General features: G+C 35.9%; 1 protein-coding gene across 1 annotated transcript; it reads left to right on the forward strand.

Moving 5' to 3' along the window:
* Window positions 1-364: 364 nt before the first annotated feature.
* CSN3 (casein kappa) lies at window positions 365-12114 on the forward strand. The gene is made up of 5 exons (XM_069595038.1): window positions 365-422; window positions 2851-2912; window positions 7440-7472; window positions 9564-10086; window positions 11943-12114. Exons 2-4 carry the CDS (start codon window positions 2856-2858, stop codon window positions 10050-10052), a joined length of 579 nt encoding a protein of 192 aa, XP_069451139.1. The 5' UTR covers window positions 365-422; window positions 2851-2855; the 3' UTR covers window positions 10053-10086; window positions 11943-12114.
* Window positions 12115-18554: the final 6440 nt, after the last annotated feature.

Raw genomic sequence — 18554 nt, forward strand, 5'->3', positions numbered from 1 at the left:
AAATAATAAGAAACATTTGAAATGTAAAAGTGCTATGGCAATAATATCTTTAAATTCAAATAGGTGAAATTAGTTGATTAAAATACAATGAATATTCTTAAAAATCCTCTATATCTTTTCATAAACATAAAAATTCAGTCTTAAAAAAGGGTGAATAATCTGTTTTCAAATCTTATGAATGACAACTCTATTTCCTTCTTTGCATTCCATTAACTGAGACTGAGGTAAAGATGGCCCTGCTATCGTCAGATCTTTCCTTTCTGTCATCTTCCTGTTGGTGCAACATAAAAGGAAGATAAATCTCATGACGCAAGACACTAACACCCTTTAATTAGTCCCTGGTTATTTACCTTGGGTGTTCCTTACAGTTGAAAGGCCAACTGAACCTACTGCCAAGCAAGAGCTGACAGTCACAAGGAAAGGTAATCACATTAAAACATTCTAAGAGAATAATTCTTCTTCACAGCAGTTTGTGCTTATTACACCACCAAAGTTATTTTAGAAGAACATTTTCTTCCCTTTGGCTTTTATTGTTAAGCTTGAATATCCTTTGTCATCATTATGATATTAGTTTCTATCTAAACATTAGATTCTGTATAATGTTATAATCAAATTTATTTTTAACTTCACTGTGGGTTAAAGTCAAGATTTGATACTTGCTAAAGTATTGAAGAAAATGTAGATTCTTAAAAAAAAAAAAAGTATGTTCAAGACAGTGAATCTATTCCCACAGACAAATGTGGAGGGCTAACTTTTTAGGAAGATGAAAGTACAGGATAATCCAGATTGATCCCTTAATTAATTTCAAAATTTTATTTCTGTCTAAAGGTTATAATTTCGTTTGTTATAGTACACGAATTTAAAAAATAACAGGACTTATACATCCCTCATGAAAGCTGAATAGTTCTGTTTCACAAATTTTTCTGGACTGCCAAGTTATGAAGGCAAATTCAAGTACTTACTGTTTTAAGTAACTGATAAGTAAAGAATGGTCTTATTTCTCTGGTTTCTGTTTATGCTTAAAAGGGAATAACTACTACCGTTTTACAAGATGTTTTTGTATGAGTGTTTGTGATATAATTTTGCATGAATTATAAAAGATTCCATGATTCACCATAGAAATGTTGTTCAGACTACAATCTTAAAAGTTAGCCAATGATTGTTGTACAGTATTTTTTCTATGTTCACTGTAATGTGTTATAATCATCAAGCTTGCTAAAAGACTAGATATTAATTATTCCACCACAAAAAAGAAATGATAATTATGTGACATGACAGAGTTGTTAATTATCAATACAATTGCAATCAAATTACAAAACACAAATACATTAAATAAATATGTTAGACACATTAAATTAACACAATGTTATATATTAAATCTATTTCAACTAAGAAAAATTTCACTGGCAAGTGAAGAATTCATAAGGAGCTCCATTCTATTTAATGAAATTTGAGGAAACAATCAACGCTGTAGGTTGCTCAAATTTGAACTCACACTAACTTCTTTTCCATTCAATGATATTCCATCAGAGTTTCTGAAGTCAGTTTAGTATACAGCCTTTCTAATCATTCTTACCTGGAAATCAAAAGTGAGTTGAGTCTGGTGTGCGCTCTTTATCAAGCCTGAACTTCTAACTCTGTGACCCTAGTCTGTAAAACTCAGTTTGCAGGTTTCAAGTCTATACAAGTATGATGATAACAATGGCTGTAACAAGATGTAGTATTTAATTTATAAATGCAAAATTTATTAATATTTTAAAAATCTAAAATGTTATGTGTATCTTTCTAAAAAGACAATTTAGCTTTTAAAATCAAATAAATAGGTATTACTACCCTATACTCGAGTCTTTAGAAAGATAAGGTTAATTTATTTCTTCAAATATTTCATCCAGAAAACTGTAATTGTCATATCTTATATTTTTTTCATTAAATTGATCAAGCTAATTATATAACTTATGATTACTGGAGAAGCAGATTATGAAAAATGAAGTTTCAGGATACTCCCCCCAATCTCTTTAAGTATTCCTATGAGATCAATCACAGAATCAGAGAATTTCAGAAATTTCAGTTCAAACTTCTATTTATAGGCAAGAAGAATACTAGGGCCAGATAAAGGGAAATACTTATTCAAAGTAGAGAATAGAGCCCAAGATAGAGATCAGTTCTCCAAAGCAATGTAGTCACCTCAGTTTCTTATCTGAAGCCACTCAACTGTTAGGAAAGCTATCTAATTCTTTGGCCTGGCATTTAATGCCTCATCTTTCTCTGCCCTAAACTTTCTTTCCAACTTTGTCTTTCCCTTCTCTCCATTCAAATGCCCATGGATATTCCTAAGGAGTTCTCTTTTCCTTGAAGTTCCTCTCTATTAATCTCTGCATGGGCAAGTCCCACCTATATGCTATGTCCTACAGAAATAATTTATTGATTTCTTAACTGAACACTTCTATCTGTAGAACAGCACTTGTGTGACACTTTCTACTCTCTCTTATCTAACAGTGATTTGTGTACGTTGCAACTCTTCCTAAAATTCATGTTACTTGACCAATTCACCTTAATAATCTCATCACTGACACACAGAGCTTTGTTCCTACTATGTTCTTGGCACAATGAAAGGAATACAGGATTAACCTTGTAATGAGACATTCAGTAACATAACCAAAAATTAAATTCATGTATTTCCTACCGTTTGGTTTTTCTAAAGCTTTTGATAAAATAGATTTTTCACATCGGCTAAATCTCCCCCTAAATCTGGCTTTTCCCACCCTTAAACCATAGAAAACATTGCTCCAAGTCACTCCTAAATTATCAGCAACAGATCCTGTTAATCTAATGTTTTTAATTTAATTTTAGGTGCAATGATGAAGAGTTTTTTCCTAGTTGTGACTATCCTGGCATTAACCCTGCCATTTTTGGTGAGTTAATTTCATCTAATCAGTTTATATCAAATTTTTTAAGTTTATTTAAGGGCTTTAATTGTGTAAATTTCTAAATACAGTTATATTTTATAGAACAAAATAGCTGTATAAGTAATTTATTTTTACATTTATTTTTCTTATTAAAGTCATAATCTTCTGGATATTCCTCTGGTTTCTAGGAATAAAGAAATCACACTTTGTCATCTAGAGAAAACCTTTAAAATTCTCATATGCTAGAAAAAACACATTTGGGAGGAAAAATCCTGAAAATATTTTTAAATTATAATGTGTGCTTAAAATAATTCACAAAAAATAAATATATAAACCATAGACAAAGATCAGAAATGTTTTTAGTTAAATTCTTATTTCATGCAAACTCCAATTTGTTTAGGAACTAAATCCTTAAAATATTAGGAACTAGTTTAAGCTTTTTAAAATATAATTTTATTTATTTTAATTGGAGGTTAATTACTTTACAATATTGTATTGGTTTTGCCATACATCAACATGAATCCACCACAGGTATACACGTGTTCCCCATCCTGAATCCCCCTCCTTCCTCCCTCCCTCTTTAAGCTTTTTTACAATTTCAAATAACTTGACACGTACTTTTAATATTTAAATGTATTAAAACTTTTGTTATAATATTTCCATTGTGTTAACTCCCTCTCAGGGATTATATCCATAAACACCTCTTTGATTTTTAGGCAAACATCTGAAAGCATCAGATGTTTATTTTCCTATTCTTACTGTTGGCAAATAAGTGGCTGGGATCCTCAAATGAACATGAAAATAAAACAGACCAATAGCCAAAACAATAAGGAAAACTAGTTTAAAAATTTAAAAAAAAAAATCCCAAACCTTTTTCATGTTATACCTGTGGTGGATTGATGTTGATGTTGTGTCCTGGTGCACACAAGCTTTTGTTTGTGCCCTCCAAGAGTCAGTTTCCTCAGTCCTGTGTAAGTTCTGGAGGCTCTATGGTGGGGTTCATGGTGACCTCCTCTAGCAGGGCTTATGCCGTACCTAGGTCTACTGCACCCAGAGCTCCTGCCCTACAGCAGTCAACTGCTGACCTGTACCTCTGCAGGAGACATTCAAACAAAGTTCTGGCTCAGTCTCTGTGGGGTCTCTGGGTCCTGGTGCATACCAGGTTTATTTGAGCCCTCCAGGCATCTCTGGCAGGTATGGGGTTTGATTCTAAATGCTATTTCACCCTTCTACCATCTTGCTGGGGCTTCTCCTTTGCCCTTGGACATGAGGCATCTTTCCTCGGTGGGATCCAACATTCTCCTGTCGATGGTTGTTCAGCAGCGAGTTGAAATTTTGGAGTTCTTGCAGGAGAAGATGAGCACAAGTCTTTCTACTCTGTAACAAACTACTTCTACTCTACAACAAACTGGAAAATTCAGAAAGAGATGGGAATACCAGACCACCTGATCTGCCTGCTGAAAAATCTGTCTTCAGGTCAAGAAGCAACAGTTAGAACTGGACATGGAACAACAGACTGGTTCCAAACCAGGAAAGGAGTACATCAGGGCTGTATATTGTCACCCTGCTTACTAACTTATACACACAGTACATCATGAGAAATGCTGGGCTGGATGAAGCACAAGTTGTAATCAAGATTGCCAGGAGAAATATCAATAACCTCAGATATGCAGATGACACCACCCATATGGCAGAAAGCAAAGAAGAGCTAAAGAGCCTCTTGATGAAAGTGAAAGAAGAGAGTGAAAAAGTTGGCTTAAAGCTCAACATTCAGAAAACTAAGATCATGGCATCCGGTCCCATCACTTCATGTCAAATAGATGGGGAAACAATGGAAACAGTGACAGACTTTATTTTTGGGGGATCCAAAATCACTGCAGATGGTGACTGCAGCCATGAAATTAAAACACACTTGCTCCTTGGAAGAAAAGCTATGGCCAAACTAGATAGCATATTAAAAAGCTGAGACATTACTTTGCCAACCAAGGTCTGTCTGGTCAAAGCTATGCCTTTTCCAGTAGTCATGTATGGATGTGAGAGTTGGACTATAAAGAAAGCTGAGCACTGAAGAATTGATGCTTTTGGACCATGGTGTTGGAGAAGACTCGAGAATCCCTTGGACTGCAAGGAGATCCAGCCAGTCCGTCCTAAAGGAAATCTGTCCTGAATATTCATTGGAAGGACAGATTCTGAAGCTGAAGCTCCAATACTTTGGCCATCTGATGCGAAGAGCCGACTCATTGGAAAAGACCCTGATGCTAGGAAGGATTGAAGGCAGAAGGAGTAAGGGATGACAGAGGATGAGACGGTCGGATGGCATTACCGACTCTCAATGTGAGTTTAAATAAGCTCCAGGAGCTGGTGATGAACAGGGAAGCCTGGCATGCTGCAGTCCATGGGATCGCAAAGAGTCAGACACGACTGAGCGACTGAACTGAACTGATGACCTCCTCTTAAATTGTAAAATTTGGAACAGCACTAATCCTTGTTTCATAATTCATTTATTCTTAAATGTAGTTTTGCTTTCGAGTTAATATCTCTTAAATAATTCTATTTGGTAAATTCTTAGAATCTTTTTAAAAATTTGAATTACTATGACATTCATATTTCTTCCTTTCTTCTTTGAAATTTGATTTTATTGTGGCCACCTGCATATTTAGAACTTGGGCTATCTCTTGAGGGATAGAGGTTAAAGTTTAAGTCAGAAAGTGATTCACAACTGCTTGGCCTCTGAAAACATCTTCTTGAACTATTTGAGCCAGCGCTAGCCCCAAACTCTCCTTCTTGTCTTCACAAAGCTGCAAGCCCCATGGATATGAACAAATAATTCAAAAGATGAATGAAAGTTTATATTGATTTTTACCATCCAATCTTATTATATAATCTTACTTACCCAATCAAAATCATACAACTTAATACAGCAATGTTGTAGCATCTCTTATGTGCTAAATGTATTCGTTCTCTCCAAAATATAGTTAAGATAATATTTATTATTAGCAATTATCTGATGAACTGCACGATCTTATAGTCTATTGATGGCATTATAAATTGGTGTATCTTTACTGTACAGCAGTTTAATAATTTCTGTCAAAGAATTTTCCCCAAAAAATCATATTTTTGAAAGACTGTTTTAAGAAATCTATTGATAACTGAAAACTATTTAAAAGGCCATTGACATCTGGGCTTCCCTGGTGTCTCAGACAGTAAAGAATCTGCCTGCATGCAGAAGACCTAGTTTTCATCCTTGGACTGGGAAGATTTCCCCAGAGAAGGGAATGGCTACCCACTCAAGTATCTCACCTGGAGAATTCCATGTACAGGGGAGCCTGGTGGGCTACAGTCCATAGGTCATTTTAAAAGTCCATTGATATCTATCCAGATGTTTTCCATGTCTGTATTTATAATAAAAACATTTTTTGATAAACCTTTAAAAGTTAACAATAAAGAACAAACATTTCATGATATAACCAATGATTGTTTTTCAACTTTGAATATGCAAGTATGAAAACTGAGGTGATGGAAAAATGATATGAGATCATACATCTTTAAAAAATTTAAGATACAAGATACTAAAATGAACATATACCAAGAATACATAATGCATGTAGACTGATATTATATTCAAATCTATATCTAAATTTTCAGGATGTTTTAGTATAGGCAAATTTTTAATATTAATATAACTTTTTAAATTTTAAACTAATGACTTAATAAATTTAGAGGTAAATAAGTCCCTGTCTTAACACACCCTGTATTTTATTGTTTTTCTAAATCTCTGATATCCTATACCAACAACTTCCTAAAGGTTTATAGGATCTTTTATATCCCAGGGATATGTGTGAAAAGTCTTAAACTAAAACTGTCATCTTAAATCTATTTACCATTATGAACTCACCTTTTGTAAGTTTTAAAACTTCATATAGATATGCCTGGAAACTACTTTCTCACTCCTGATTTCCTATGCATGTTACAATCCAGAACTAAGAAAAGTACTACAAATACATGATAATTTTAAAATACTATTATTTATATAACATTTATATACCAGTGTTATGCTAGAGGCAATTTTTTAATCAAGAAAACCTCACAAATCACCTTAGGAGAGCAGAAACAGAAAAATATGCTCATTTCTCCTCTTATTTTTAGCAATATATATTCAATACAAATTGAATATAGGTTGTTCATGTTCTTCATTTAAGCAATATCATATATAGTTGTTGGTACAGAGATCAAATGATCATATTCTTTTCAATCTTGAATTTTTCTCCCTAAGTAGTGATTTTTAAGAACAACTTAACCATGGGGCTCATTATTGCTATTTTAGTTAGCATGTATCTGTCATTTCTTGAGGGTTTCACAGACTTTAGATAACCTAGAAAAGTGCTTTATAATATTTTACAATACTAAAATAAAAGCAAGAAAAACATGTTTATCTTTTTTATAAAAGATATTTTAAAATCACAAAAACTAGACTCTATCATGCTTTTTTTCTTCTAACTTCTTGTTTCTGATTCTTTCTCTGAATCTCACCAGGGTGCCCAGGAGCAAAACCAGGAACAACGAATAGTAAGTTTGTTTCCAGTAGAGATATAAATCCAGAGAATCACATTCTGCAAAGTTTAATGATATTAAAATGCCTTCTATCTAAAGACTAAGTAAATATTTAAACTATATAAAATAATTGAATAATCTTTGTAAAAATAATCATTTCATCAACCAATCATATGAATCAATATCAATGTTTATCTGAAAATCTTGGTATCACTTTACAGGCTAAGTTGTGTTGATTTTCATGAGTATTTGGCAACATGAGAAAACCTTCTCAGAATTTAATACTGGGAAAACAATGAAAACAAAAGCAAAGCTTAATATTTCTTCTGTCTACTTTTTAAGAAATGGGAAATGATCCCTCTCTGAAACATCTTCAGATGATTCTCATACAATTGTATTTACTTCCCCCAGTTTGTTTGAATGAATACCTTTAAATATATCTCCTTTCATGAGAAAACCTTGCTCTGAGATATAATTTCATTAATTTGTTTCTATTCATAAGGAAAGATCTAATGATTTTATATTTTATAATGGTACCTAATTAATATTAATTAATTAATTAATAAAACTAATCAATGATTAAAATTATTTAATTATAATATTATATTATTTATATCACATGAGTTGATGTGATGTGGAATATATATTATATTATATATATTTATATATGCAATATAATGTGATATATATCACATAACATTATATATTATATATATCATATAATATGTGATATATATCATATATATCACATTGTATTATATATAATATCTATATATAATATAGTATATCTATATATAATATCTATATTATATCTATATATAATATCTATGTTATATATAATATAATGCGATATATATCACATATATCACAATATATCATATGATGTGATGTGATGTGGAATATATATTATATTTTTATACAATTATATATAATATATATTATATATTAATAATTAATTAGTTCTATTACTTTGGCCACCTGATGTGAAGAGCTGACTCATTTGAAAAGACCCTGATGCTGGGAAAGATTGAGGGCAGGAGGAGAAGGTGACGACAGAGGATGAGATGGTTGGATGGCATCATGGACTCAATGGACATGGGTTTGGCTGGACTCCAGGAGTTCATGATGGACAGGGTGGCCTGGCGTGCTGCAGTTCATGGGGTCACAAAGAGTAGGACACAACTGAGCGACTGAAATGAACTGAATATATAATATATAAATATTATAATGTTATATATAATATATATTATAAAATTACAAAATTTTATAAATTATATAAAAATATATAAACCCAAGAATCCACATCATATCACATCATCATATATAATATATAATACAGTGTATAATACAATTTATAATATTATATGATTATATAATATATAGTATTAATATATCAGTATATAATATAATTGTCTATAGTTAACTGCACCTAATTAATAGAACTGTGGCAAATAAAGATGGAAAATTTCCTAACTGATCTTTAATGGATAAAACTAAGCAGAAAAAAAAAACCCAACATATAAACCCAGGAATCCACATCACATTATTTTTACTATTTTGCTAGAATTAGTTTAGATAAAATGCACCCGTAGCCTAATCCCTAGATAAATATAATAAAAAACAGTTACAAACATATGGTGAGAATAAACATATATATATATATATATATATATATATATACACACACACACACACTCATATATATGGAAAGAGATATACAGTTTTTTTCTTTGTGTGTAGTATTTGTGTACTGTAGTCAAAGCTCTTTGAAACTGTTCTAGCTGTGGTGCTTATAAAAGGCAACATTTACTGAGCACTTTTTATATATGCCAAGCTCTGGGCAAAGTGGTTTACATTATGAGCTATCTCATCTATTTTTTTTGAAACTAATGTTATTTTTAATATTTGCTGAAAATCAAGAAGTGGAAGGAAGATGTACAAATCCATATCTTTTAAAATAATATGGTGTCTGGGTTCACTATTCCCAATGTTGTACTTTCTTAACATCAGATACTGTAACAGTTTGTTTCAAAAAATTCTGATTTAAGATATCTCTTCACTCCAGCCTACAATAACACCATTCTGCATAATTTATTCTTTTTGCAGTGCTGTGAGAAAGATGAAAGATTCTTCGATGACAAAATAGCCAAATATATCCCAATTCAGTATGTGCTGAGTAGGTATCCTAGTTATGGACTCAATTACTACCAACAGAGACCAGTTGCACTAATTAATAATCAATTTCTGCCATACCCATATTATGCGAAGCCAGTTGCAGTTAGGTCACCTGCCCAAACTCTTCAATGGCAAGTTTTGCCAAATACTGTGCCTGCCAAGTCCTGCCAAGACCAGCCAACTACCATGGCACATCACCCACACCCACATTTATCATTTATGGCCATTCCACCAAAGAAAGATCAGGATAAAACAGAAATCCCTGCCATCAATACCATTGCTAGTGTTGAGCCTACAGTACACAGTACACCTACCACTGAAGCAGTAGTGAACACGGTAGATAATCCAGAAGCTTCCTCAGAATCTATTGCGAGTGCACCTGAGACCAACGCAGCCCAAGTTACTACAACCGAGGTCTAAAAACTCTAAGGAGACATCAAAGAAGACAACGCAGGTAAATAAGCAAAATGAATAATAGCCAAGATTCATGGACTTATTAATATAATCATAACATCTAAACTAGCATAGATGGATAAATTAAATCTCTTACAGAGAAGGCAAAATGGGGTAATTATAACTTACATTTGCTGGTTCTTTAACATGTATATACTAGATTCTTTCCCAACAAGAAAGTTTTAAAATATCTTATTTTATAAAATGAATAAAAATTGCAGATTTTATCATTAAACCTTTTTCAACAATTGGTATACTCCTTGAGTCTATTAGTTTTATTTTACTCTTGTTCACACACAGTAAAATACAGTGTCAAACTCATGACTTTTCTTATCTCAAAAATGTTTTCTTAGAAAAAAATCATATAGGCTATGAGTTTAAATACATTTTAATTGTATACCAGTGTTGTTGCACTCTACTTTTGGTAAGAATAGAATGAAAGGAAACAATATGTTTCACACATAGCATTTTATCTCAGACATCACTTCCGAAAGGATGTATAAGCCTAGGCACCCAAATTTCTCCTATTGTAATGTAATCCCACAGAAAAATTCTAATTTTTAACTTGAAAAGCACCTACTTATTAAGAGGAAACTTTTGGAACTTTAATGTAAAATATGTCTATTTATTATTTGGATCAATGGATAATGGCAGAGTCCAAAATAATTTAAAACATATGAGGAAGTTAGAAAGATCAATAAGATAGAAAAAAACTAAAGATTGTGAAATAATTTAGGAAGAAAGTGACAACATTTTGAGGGTCTAGGCAACAAATACTTTCATCACACTGTCTACATGATTTTTGGTCTAAAATAAACACAGCATGATATAATGGTAATAGCATTAGATCAGAGAAGGCTGCTGCTTCTGTTGTGTGACTTTAAGCAAATCATTACTCTCTCTGAAGAGTCATCACTCTTTCATTTTCTCATCATTTTGGTTGCTATGAGATTCAAGTGAGAAAGCATATTGTGAATGAGATGTAAAAAGCAATCAATCTGTGAAATATAATCCTCTAGAAAAGATGAAGCATAATTAGTAAATATTAAAATTTACTTTCAACTAAAATATCAAGTCCTTACTAAATTATCAAAACTACATAACAATCTCAGTTTAATCCTGTAGCAGCCATATGGAATGGATTATATTACCATCTTGAATCCACAAATGAAAGCTATGGATGCAAATTGCTATAGCTGAAAGTTCAAAACTGGAAACCAAATCAAACCTGCTTGATTTCAGATAGTAAGGCTTAATCAGTATGTCTACTATTTCTGTATGGGCTATTTGTTTAAAAAAATAAAAATGAAAGCAGAAAACATACTCTAACTTTCCAAGATCAGCATATGTGTAAATTTTATTACTGAGATTGTGTTTAATAGGACATCTGGTAAGAAAGAGAAGATAATAAGCTGATAAATCTTTGACTCATTAAAACTTCAAAAAGAAAATGAAAAAATTAATGGACACAAAATGAAAACAAGTAATTGAGTATGCAACTATCTATTTTATTGATATGAAATACATTATTACATGATTGTTTTTAATAAAATAATCATTATCTCAATAGTTAACATTTGTTCAAAACTCAAGAACCCAGATTCCTAAGTTAAAACCACACAGTGTAAGATCACTTATAAAAAAAGAATGTATAGGACTGTGTCTTTCTGTGAATATTAGATTAAGACAATTGTATCAGTTCACTATGTGGTGAATTTAAATATTTTAATTTATATATTTAGTTAGATAAACTCCTTGGATACAGACATGAAGCAAATCATGGAAGCTAAATAAAATGCATATCATGAGAACTGTTGGCACATTGTGAACTAAATCTCTAAATTGTCATTATTATAGGTCTAGCTGAAACCAAATGACTACTTCAAACTTTCCTTTGGCCAGTTGTCTGCCTTCAGTGAACAGAGAATATGATTTTCACAGATCCAGCTCCTTTTTCATCTCCTCTTACATTTTACATTTATGCCTCATTTAGTTTTTTGATTCCTGCATAATAAAGCCAATCAAATGCAATGGATCTCTCTTTTTTAATTTATTTATTTTAATTGGAGGTTAATTACTTTACAATATTGTATTGGTTTTGCCATACATCAACATGACTCTGCCACGGGTGTACACGTATTCCCCATCCTGAACTCCCCTCCCTCCTCCCTCCCCTTACCATCCCTCTGGGTCATCCCAGTGCACCAGCCCCAAGCATCCTGTATCCTGCATCGAACCTGGACTGGCAATTCATTTCTTATATGATATTATACATGTTTCAATGCCATTCTCCCAAATCATCCCACCCTCTCCCTCTCCCACAGAGTCCAAAAGACTGTTCTATACATCTGTGTCTCTTTTGCTATCTCACATACAGAGTTATTGTTCCCATCTTTCTAAATTCCATATATATGCATTAGTATACAGTATTGGTGTTTTTCTTTCTGGCTTGCTTCACTCTGTATAATAGGCCCCAGTTTCATCCACCTCATTAGAACAAATTCAAATGTATTCTTTTTAATGGCTGAGTAATACTCCATTGGGTATATGTACCACAGCTTTCTTATCCATTCATCTGCTGATGGACATCTAGGTTGCTTCCATGTCCTAGCTATTATAAACAGTGCTGTGATGAACATTGGGGTACATGTGTCTCTTTCAATTCTGGTTTCCTCGGTGTGTATGCCCAGCAGTGGGATTGCTGGGTCATAAGGCAGTTCTATTTGCAATTTTTTAAGGAATCTCCACACTGTTCTCCATAGTGGCTCTACTAGTTTGCATTCCCACCAACAGTGTAAGAGGGTTCCCTTTTCTCCACACCCTCTCCAGCATTTATTGCTTGTAGACTTTTGGATCGCAGCCATTCTGACTGGAGTGAAATGGTACCTCACTGTGGTTTTGATTTGCATTTCTCTGATAATGAGTGATGTTGAGCATCTTTTCATGTGTTTGTTAGCCATCTGCATGTCTTCTTTGGAGAAATGTCTGTTTAGTTCTTTGGCCCATTTTTTGATTAGGTCATTTATTTTTCTGGAATTGACCTGCAGGAGTTGCTTATATATTTTTGAGATTAGTTGTTTGTCAGTTGCTTCATTTGCTATTATTTTCTCCCATTCTGAAGGCTGTCTTTTCACCTCGCTTATAGTTTCCTTTGTTGTGCAGAAGCTTTTAATTTTAATTAGGTCCCATTTGTTTATTTTTGCCTTTATTTCCAATATTCTGGGAGATGGGTCATGGAGGATCCTGCTGTGATTTATGTCGGAGATTGTTTTGCCTATGTTCTCCTTTAGGAGTTTTATAGTTTCTTGCCAGGTTCCAGCCCTGGAGGATCCAGGGGGTAATTCGAAGGTGGGGACAGAATCGGCGTCCTGGAAAAAACTTATTTAATTACAGATATAGAGGGAGAGCATAAAACAGACTCTGGTTTTGGGGTAGATGCTCAGGAACAGGGGGTTTCCTGAGGCTTGATCACGCCTTTGCATATGCCAAGCCTCTTTCCTCATGACCTTTGCCATGGGCGGAGTTCCTCACGCTGGCCCCTGGCATATCCCCCTTTTTTGTTTAATTTAATCAGGTGCAGGTCAGTTGAGAGCTTCTGAATGCTCTGCCAAAGAATCCTGACAATACAAGGAAGAATGATTATAAGAAGCAAAATTAAAGCACCAACAGCAACATAACTGAAGACATTAGGCAGAACGTTTAAAATTAGAGAAGATGTGGAAAAAGTCTTTAGCGGCTCTAGCGGCAGTAAAATCCAAATGAGAGGGTTCCAAGGTCTGTATCTGATTATGAAATTTCCCTAAGTCTAAACTAATATCTGAGCTATTCCAAACACCTAAAATATGATTTTTCAACATATTGGGCATTTGCACTTGTTGAGTCAATGAATTGCTGCCACAGTAACAGTAATAGTTGTTGTTATTGAAGCTGAATTCCCTAAAATTAGTAAGCCCACAAACCATCTTGATCACCTTAAATCTCAACAAGATGAGAGCATACATTGTTTACAAGACACTACATTAAGTCCACCTGTGTAATTCAAATGAACATTAAGTTTTCTCCAATCGTTAACAAAGAGAAAAACATAAGGAGAGGGTAGACAAGCTAAAATAGAATAAGTAAAATCATTTTCTGGTCAGAGAGTTCGTGCTGCAGCAGCTGTCAGTCCCACCGGGATCTCGATGCTTATCTTGCCTCTCCTGCCGGTGGGCACCGGGGCGCCGCCCTCTCTCCCTCGCTGATGCGGCTTCAGGCTCAGCGGTGCACTGGGCCCCGGCAGCCAGGCTGGCCCCGCCCATGGCTCCCGGCGCGCGGCTGTTCCATGCGGTGGCGGAGGCAGGGGCAGAGGAGTGCCCTTCGAAGCAATGGGGGCTCCTGGTGCCTGGGGATCCAAATTGGGAAATCTGCGTCCTGTGGAAAAATACAAGCACATCCTCTCCCACAAGTTAGCAGTATAGCTGGCCCTTTTCACTCTCTTGTAAGGAGATCTTTTTACTTAACCAGAGGCCAAGTCGTAGCCCCTTTCAAAGGCTGAATAGAAAATTTTTTCAAAAAATGCAATAGGGGCCTTGAGGGCAAATGAAACAAAATTTGACTCCTGAAATCTATCAGGGCAACTTGCCAATCATCACTGTTTTGTAAAAGATTTACAGTTGATCCTTATTGAATGGAATTAATATATTTGTTATATCTTTTCTAAAAAGTTCCACACCTTTTTTTTTTAATAATTAATTGTGCCACTAAGCTGGGATAAGAGAAAACTATTTTTCTTGGGGTCACTGGTAGATGGAACCAATGGGCCTTCTTGTCACAAGCATCCTGTAGGTGTATGCTTTGTGGCAAGAATAATTTAATCTCATCTTTTGGTAATATTAATCCTAAGTAACTGATCATTTAAAGCCTCATCCATCTTAATAAAAGCCGAATCTGTCTTACTAGTCAACTTTCTCTTAGAACTGAGATTAGGATGGCTTTTTTTTTTTTTTTTAAGCTATCAAACAAAGGCTTTAAATCTGCAGTAGTCAGTTTTAAATGTGGGCATATCTAATTAATATCTCCTAATAATTTCTGGAAATCATTTAAAATTAGTAAACAACCTCTCCGCAGCTTTAAAGGGACATTATCAGTTTTTAAAATTTTTGGCAGACCTAAATATGAGAAGCAAGTAAAGAGGCATTGCACAATATCTTTATAAGCTTCTCCAGTTATCCTTTTGTAACCTAAATCTGGTCTATAGCTTTTTAGATGACAAGCAACCATCTAATCTTTGATTGAATATCTCCAGCAATGGGAACTCACTACTCTCCAAGGTTTTAAACTCTCTCTCACCTTTTTCTCTGTAGCACTCCCACCCTGCATGCCACTTTTTTTAATCTCACCAACTCATTTTCAGTAGTATGTGTTGGCCAGAAGCTGGGCCAGTAAAGATCTGTTAAAGGCCTAGAAGTGGTAATTTCTTGCACCCAAAAAGCTAGATCACTAGATCCAAGTCCTCTGGGGCTCCTAGCTTGAAAAGTCAAGGTTTTTCCTATCTGAAAGCAAAAGCTGTGGTATTTTTTGGCCTTTATTAATTTGCACAGTTTTAGTAGGCGGCAAGATCAAAATTTTATAATTTCTCCAGTATAATCAGAATCTACTACACCAGGCACAACCGAAATTCTTTGCAAAGAAAGTGAGCTACGCCCTAGCACAAGTCCAGAATGTCCTCAGGCAGGGGGCCAGCCATGCCCATTGGAGGTGGTGGAACTGAGGTCCAGGCCCCAGCTACCTGGGGTTGATTGGCACGGCTTGTTGTCTCTGTTTAGCAGGACACTGCCAACAAGATGCCTCATTTGGCCACAAGAGAAGCACTTTTTATTTTTTAGAATCCTTTTTGTTATGATTACTTTTCTTTTTCCCTTTTCTCTCTCTCTCTCTTTTTTTTTTTCTCGTTTTCTCTCTTTTTTTTTTTTTTTTTTTTTGCTTGGGTGAGGCCCCCCCAAGGAGGTTTTCTTCGAGGAGCAGGCTCTGCTTTAAACGCTCCTTTGTTTAAAAAAAAAAAAAAAATTGTCCCTATCTTTTTCAACCTTAGGCAATGTTCTGGGAGGCTTTTGAACTGAGCTGAACTGAACTGAACTAAACTGGGAGGTGTAAGCGGAGGTGGGGTGGTCGCCTTAAATCAGAAAATGTTGGATTAATTTTTAAAGGTTTGCATAGAGGGAGAGGGGGCTCACCAGGGCGCCTGGCCGCAGCATCCTATAAGTCCTCTCCTTCCTCGGGAGGTATAGTGTCCCTCCTTTTGTTCGCCAATGGCAGAAAATATGATCTGCGTAGAAGGTGGAGACCCACTACCATCCACCGCTATAGCCTCTCCCATAGTCTATCTAACAGCCTCATGACGGGGATCCAGAACATTTCTAATTATATTCCACAGAGCAAAAGCATTTACAGGCCCATGTAAAGTATAATAAGTTTTTAGCTGTTTCCTTAGCTTCACCCAAGTATCTAGGTTCACAGTGTCCTTCTTCCGGAAACCAAGGACATTGGTCTGGTACAAATGAAAAAAATGACTGAATATTGGACTCTCATGAGGAGCTGTCTTTAGCTGGACTCATTGTTACCCATGTCAGAAAGTTAAGATTCATAGAAAAGTCTGCCTCAACAAAGGTTTTACCTTTGCAAGGGGGGTTTTCTTTTCAACCCTAAGAAAGCAGGTTTCTTTCAACCTCTACAAAACCAGGTCTCTCTTAAACCCTTCAACACTTCCCACTCCTACTCACCCTGTCTATCCTACAGGGGGGTCTGCAGCACCCTAAGTGGTGTCCTATCCATCCCAAAAACTCAACACTGGGGGAGTAACCAAAATTACTCTGGGGGGAGCCACAGAGAGTGCTCCGGGGGGAGCTTTTGCTCTGAAGAACTTACCTTTGATTAGCCTGTTCCAGGCGCCACTTGCCGGGGTCCAGCCCTGGTGGATCCAGGGTAATTCGAAGGTGGGGATGGAATCGGCATCCTGGAAAAAACTTATTTAATTACAGATATAGAGGGAGAGCATAAAACAGACTCTGGTTTTGGGGTAGATGCCCGGAAACAGGGGGTTTCCTGAGGCTTGATCATGCCTTTGCGTATTGCAAGTCCCTTCCTCATGACCTTTGCCATGGGCGGAGCTCCTCACGCTGGCCCCCGGCAGTTTCTGGTCTTACATTTAGATCTTTAACCCATTTTGAGTTTATTTTTGTGTAGGTGTTAGAAAGTGTTCTAGTTTTATTCTTTTACAAGTGGTTGACCAGTTTTCCCAGAACCACTTGTTAAAGAGATTGTCTTTACTCCATTGTATATTCTTGCCTCCTTTGTCAAAGATAAGGTGTCCATATGTGTGGATTTATCTCTGGGCTTTCTGTTTTGTTCCATTGGTCTATATTTCTGTCTTTGTGCCAGTACCATACTGTCTTGATGACTGTGGCTTTGTAGTGTTGGGACCTGACCTGAGCCATGACAGGCTCAACAGGCCACACTAGGCCTAAGCCTCAGGTTCTTGTAGGCATGAATCATAATTCTGGGAAGCCCCACCAAGGTCCCCGATGACACCAAGGTCCCTGATAACACCAAGGTCCCCGATGACACCAAGGTCCCCCGCAATGATGCCAAGGTTAAGTCAATCACCACGATGACCCAAGGTTGAGTCAATCACCACATGCCAACTACACTGTTGCTGAGACAAAAGACCACCTGTATATAAGCAGCTGTGATTCAGAGCTCAGGGCTCTCGTCAAGATTCCACTGTGCTGGATGAGACTTGGGCCCTAGCTCAAGCTAGCAATAAACCCCTTTATGCTTTTGCACTGCTATGGACGTCTTATTCTCTCAGTTTTGGGAACTCGGACACTGGGCATAACATTTGGGGGCTCATCCAGGATTCCTTTTAACTGAGGGGAATAACATCCTCCTGGCAGAAGGGGTTCCTTAACCTGAAAGAGGTCGACCTAGCCGGCATAAGGCCAGGGCCCGGCATTGTGCTGGGAAGGCGGCTGGCTCTGTAAGGGGATTAAACCTAGCCGGCATAAGGCCGAGGCCCGGCATCATGCTGGGAAGGTGGCTGGCTCTGTGGACACCTTGTCAGTAAGATAACCTCAAGGGAAAAGAAGTTTCAGGGGGTGCCCAGGAAGACCTAGTGCTGTGTTCTCGGCCGATGTGTATTCATTATCTGTTTGTCGTGTCTGTGTGAGTGCTGGCATTGTCTCTGCTCTTTGTGTGTTCATTTTGTCTCCTGTGTTCTTCTCTGTAATCACGGGGCAAGCAACTTCTACTCCTTTGTCCCTTATGACTGACCACTTTTCTGATTTTAAGTCTAGAGCATGAAATCTATCAGTATTAGTGAAGAAGAACAAACTAATGATATTTTGTTCCACCAAGTGGCCTGCCTTTGATGTCGGCTGGCCGCAAGAGGGAACCTTCAGCCTGCCAATTATTCCAGCAGTTAGAGAGAAAGTG

The sequence above is a fragment of the Ovis canadensis genome, chromosome 6 (assembly GCF_042477335.2).
Source record: "Ovis canadensis isolate MfBH-ARS-UI-01 breed Bighorn chromosome 6, ARS-UI_OviCan_v2, whole genome shotgun sequence".
NCBI lineage: Eukaryota > Metazoa > Chordata > Mammalia > Artiodactyla > Bovidae > Ovis > Ovis canadensis.

Bases quoted from the DNA above. Each gene is read 5' to 3' on its own strand.
- CSN3 (XM_069595038.1), top strand. From the start codon at position 2,856: ATGATGAAGAGTTTTTTCCTAGTTGTGACTATCCTGGCATTAACCCTG. The intron at 2,913-7,439 runs GTGAGTTAATTT...GAATCTCACCAG, and splicing joins CATTAACCCTGCCATTTTTG to GGTGCCCAGGAGCAAAACCA. The intron at 7,473-9,563 runs GTAAGTTTGTTT...TTCTTTTTGCAG, and splicing joins AAAACCAGGAACAACGAATA to TGCTGTGAGAAAGATGAAAG.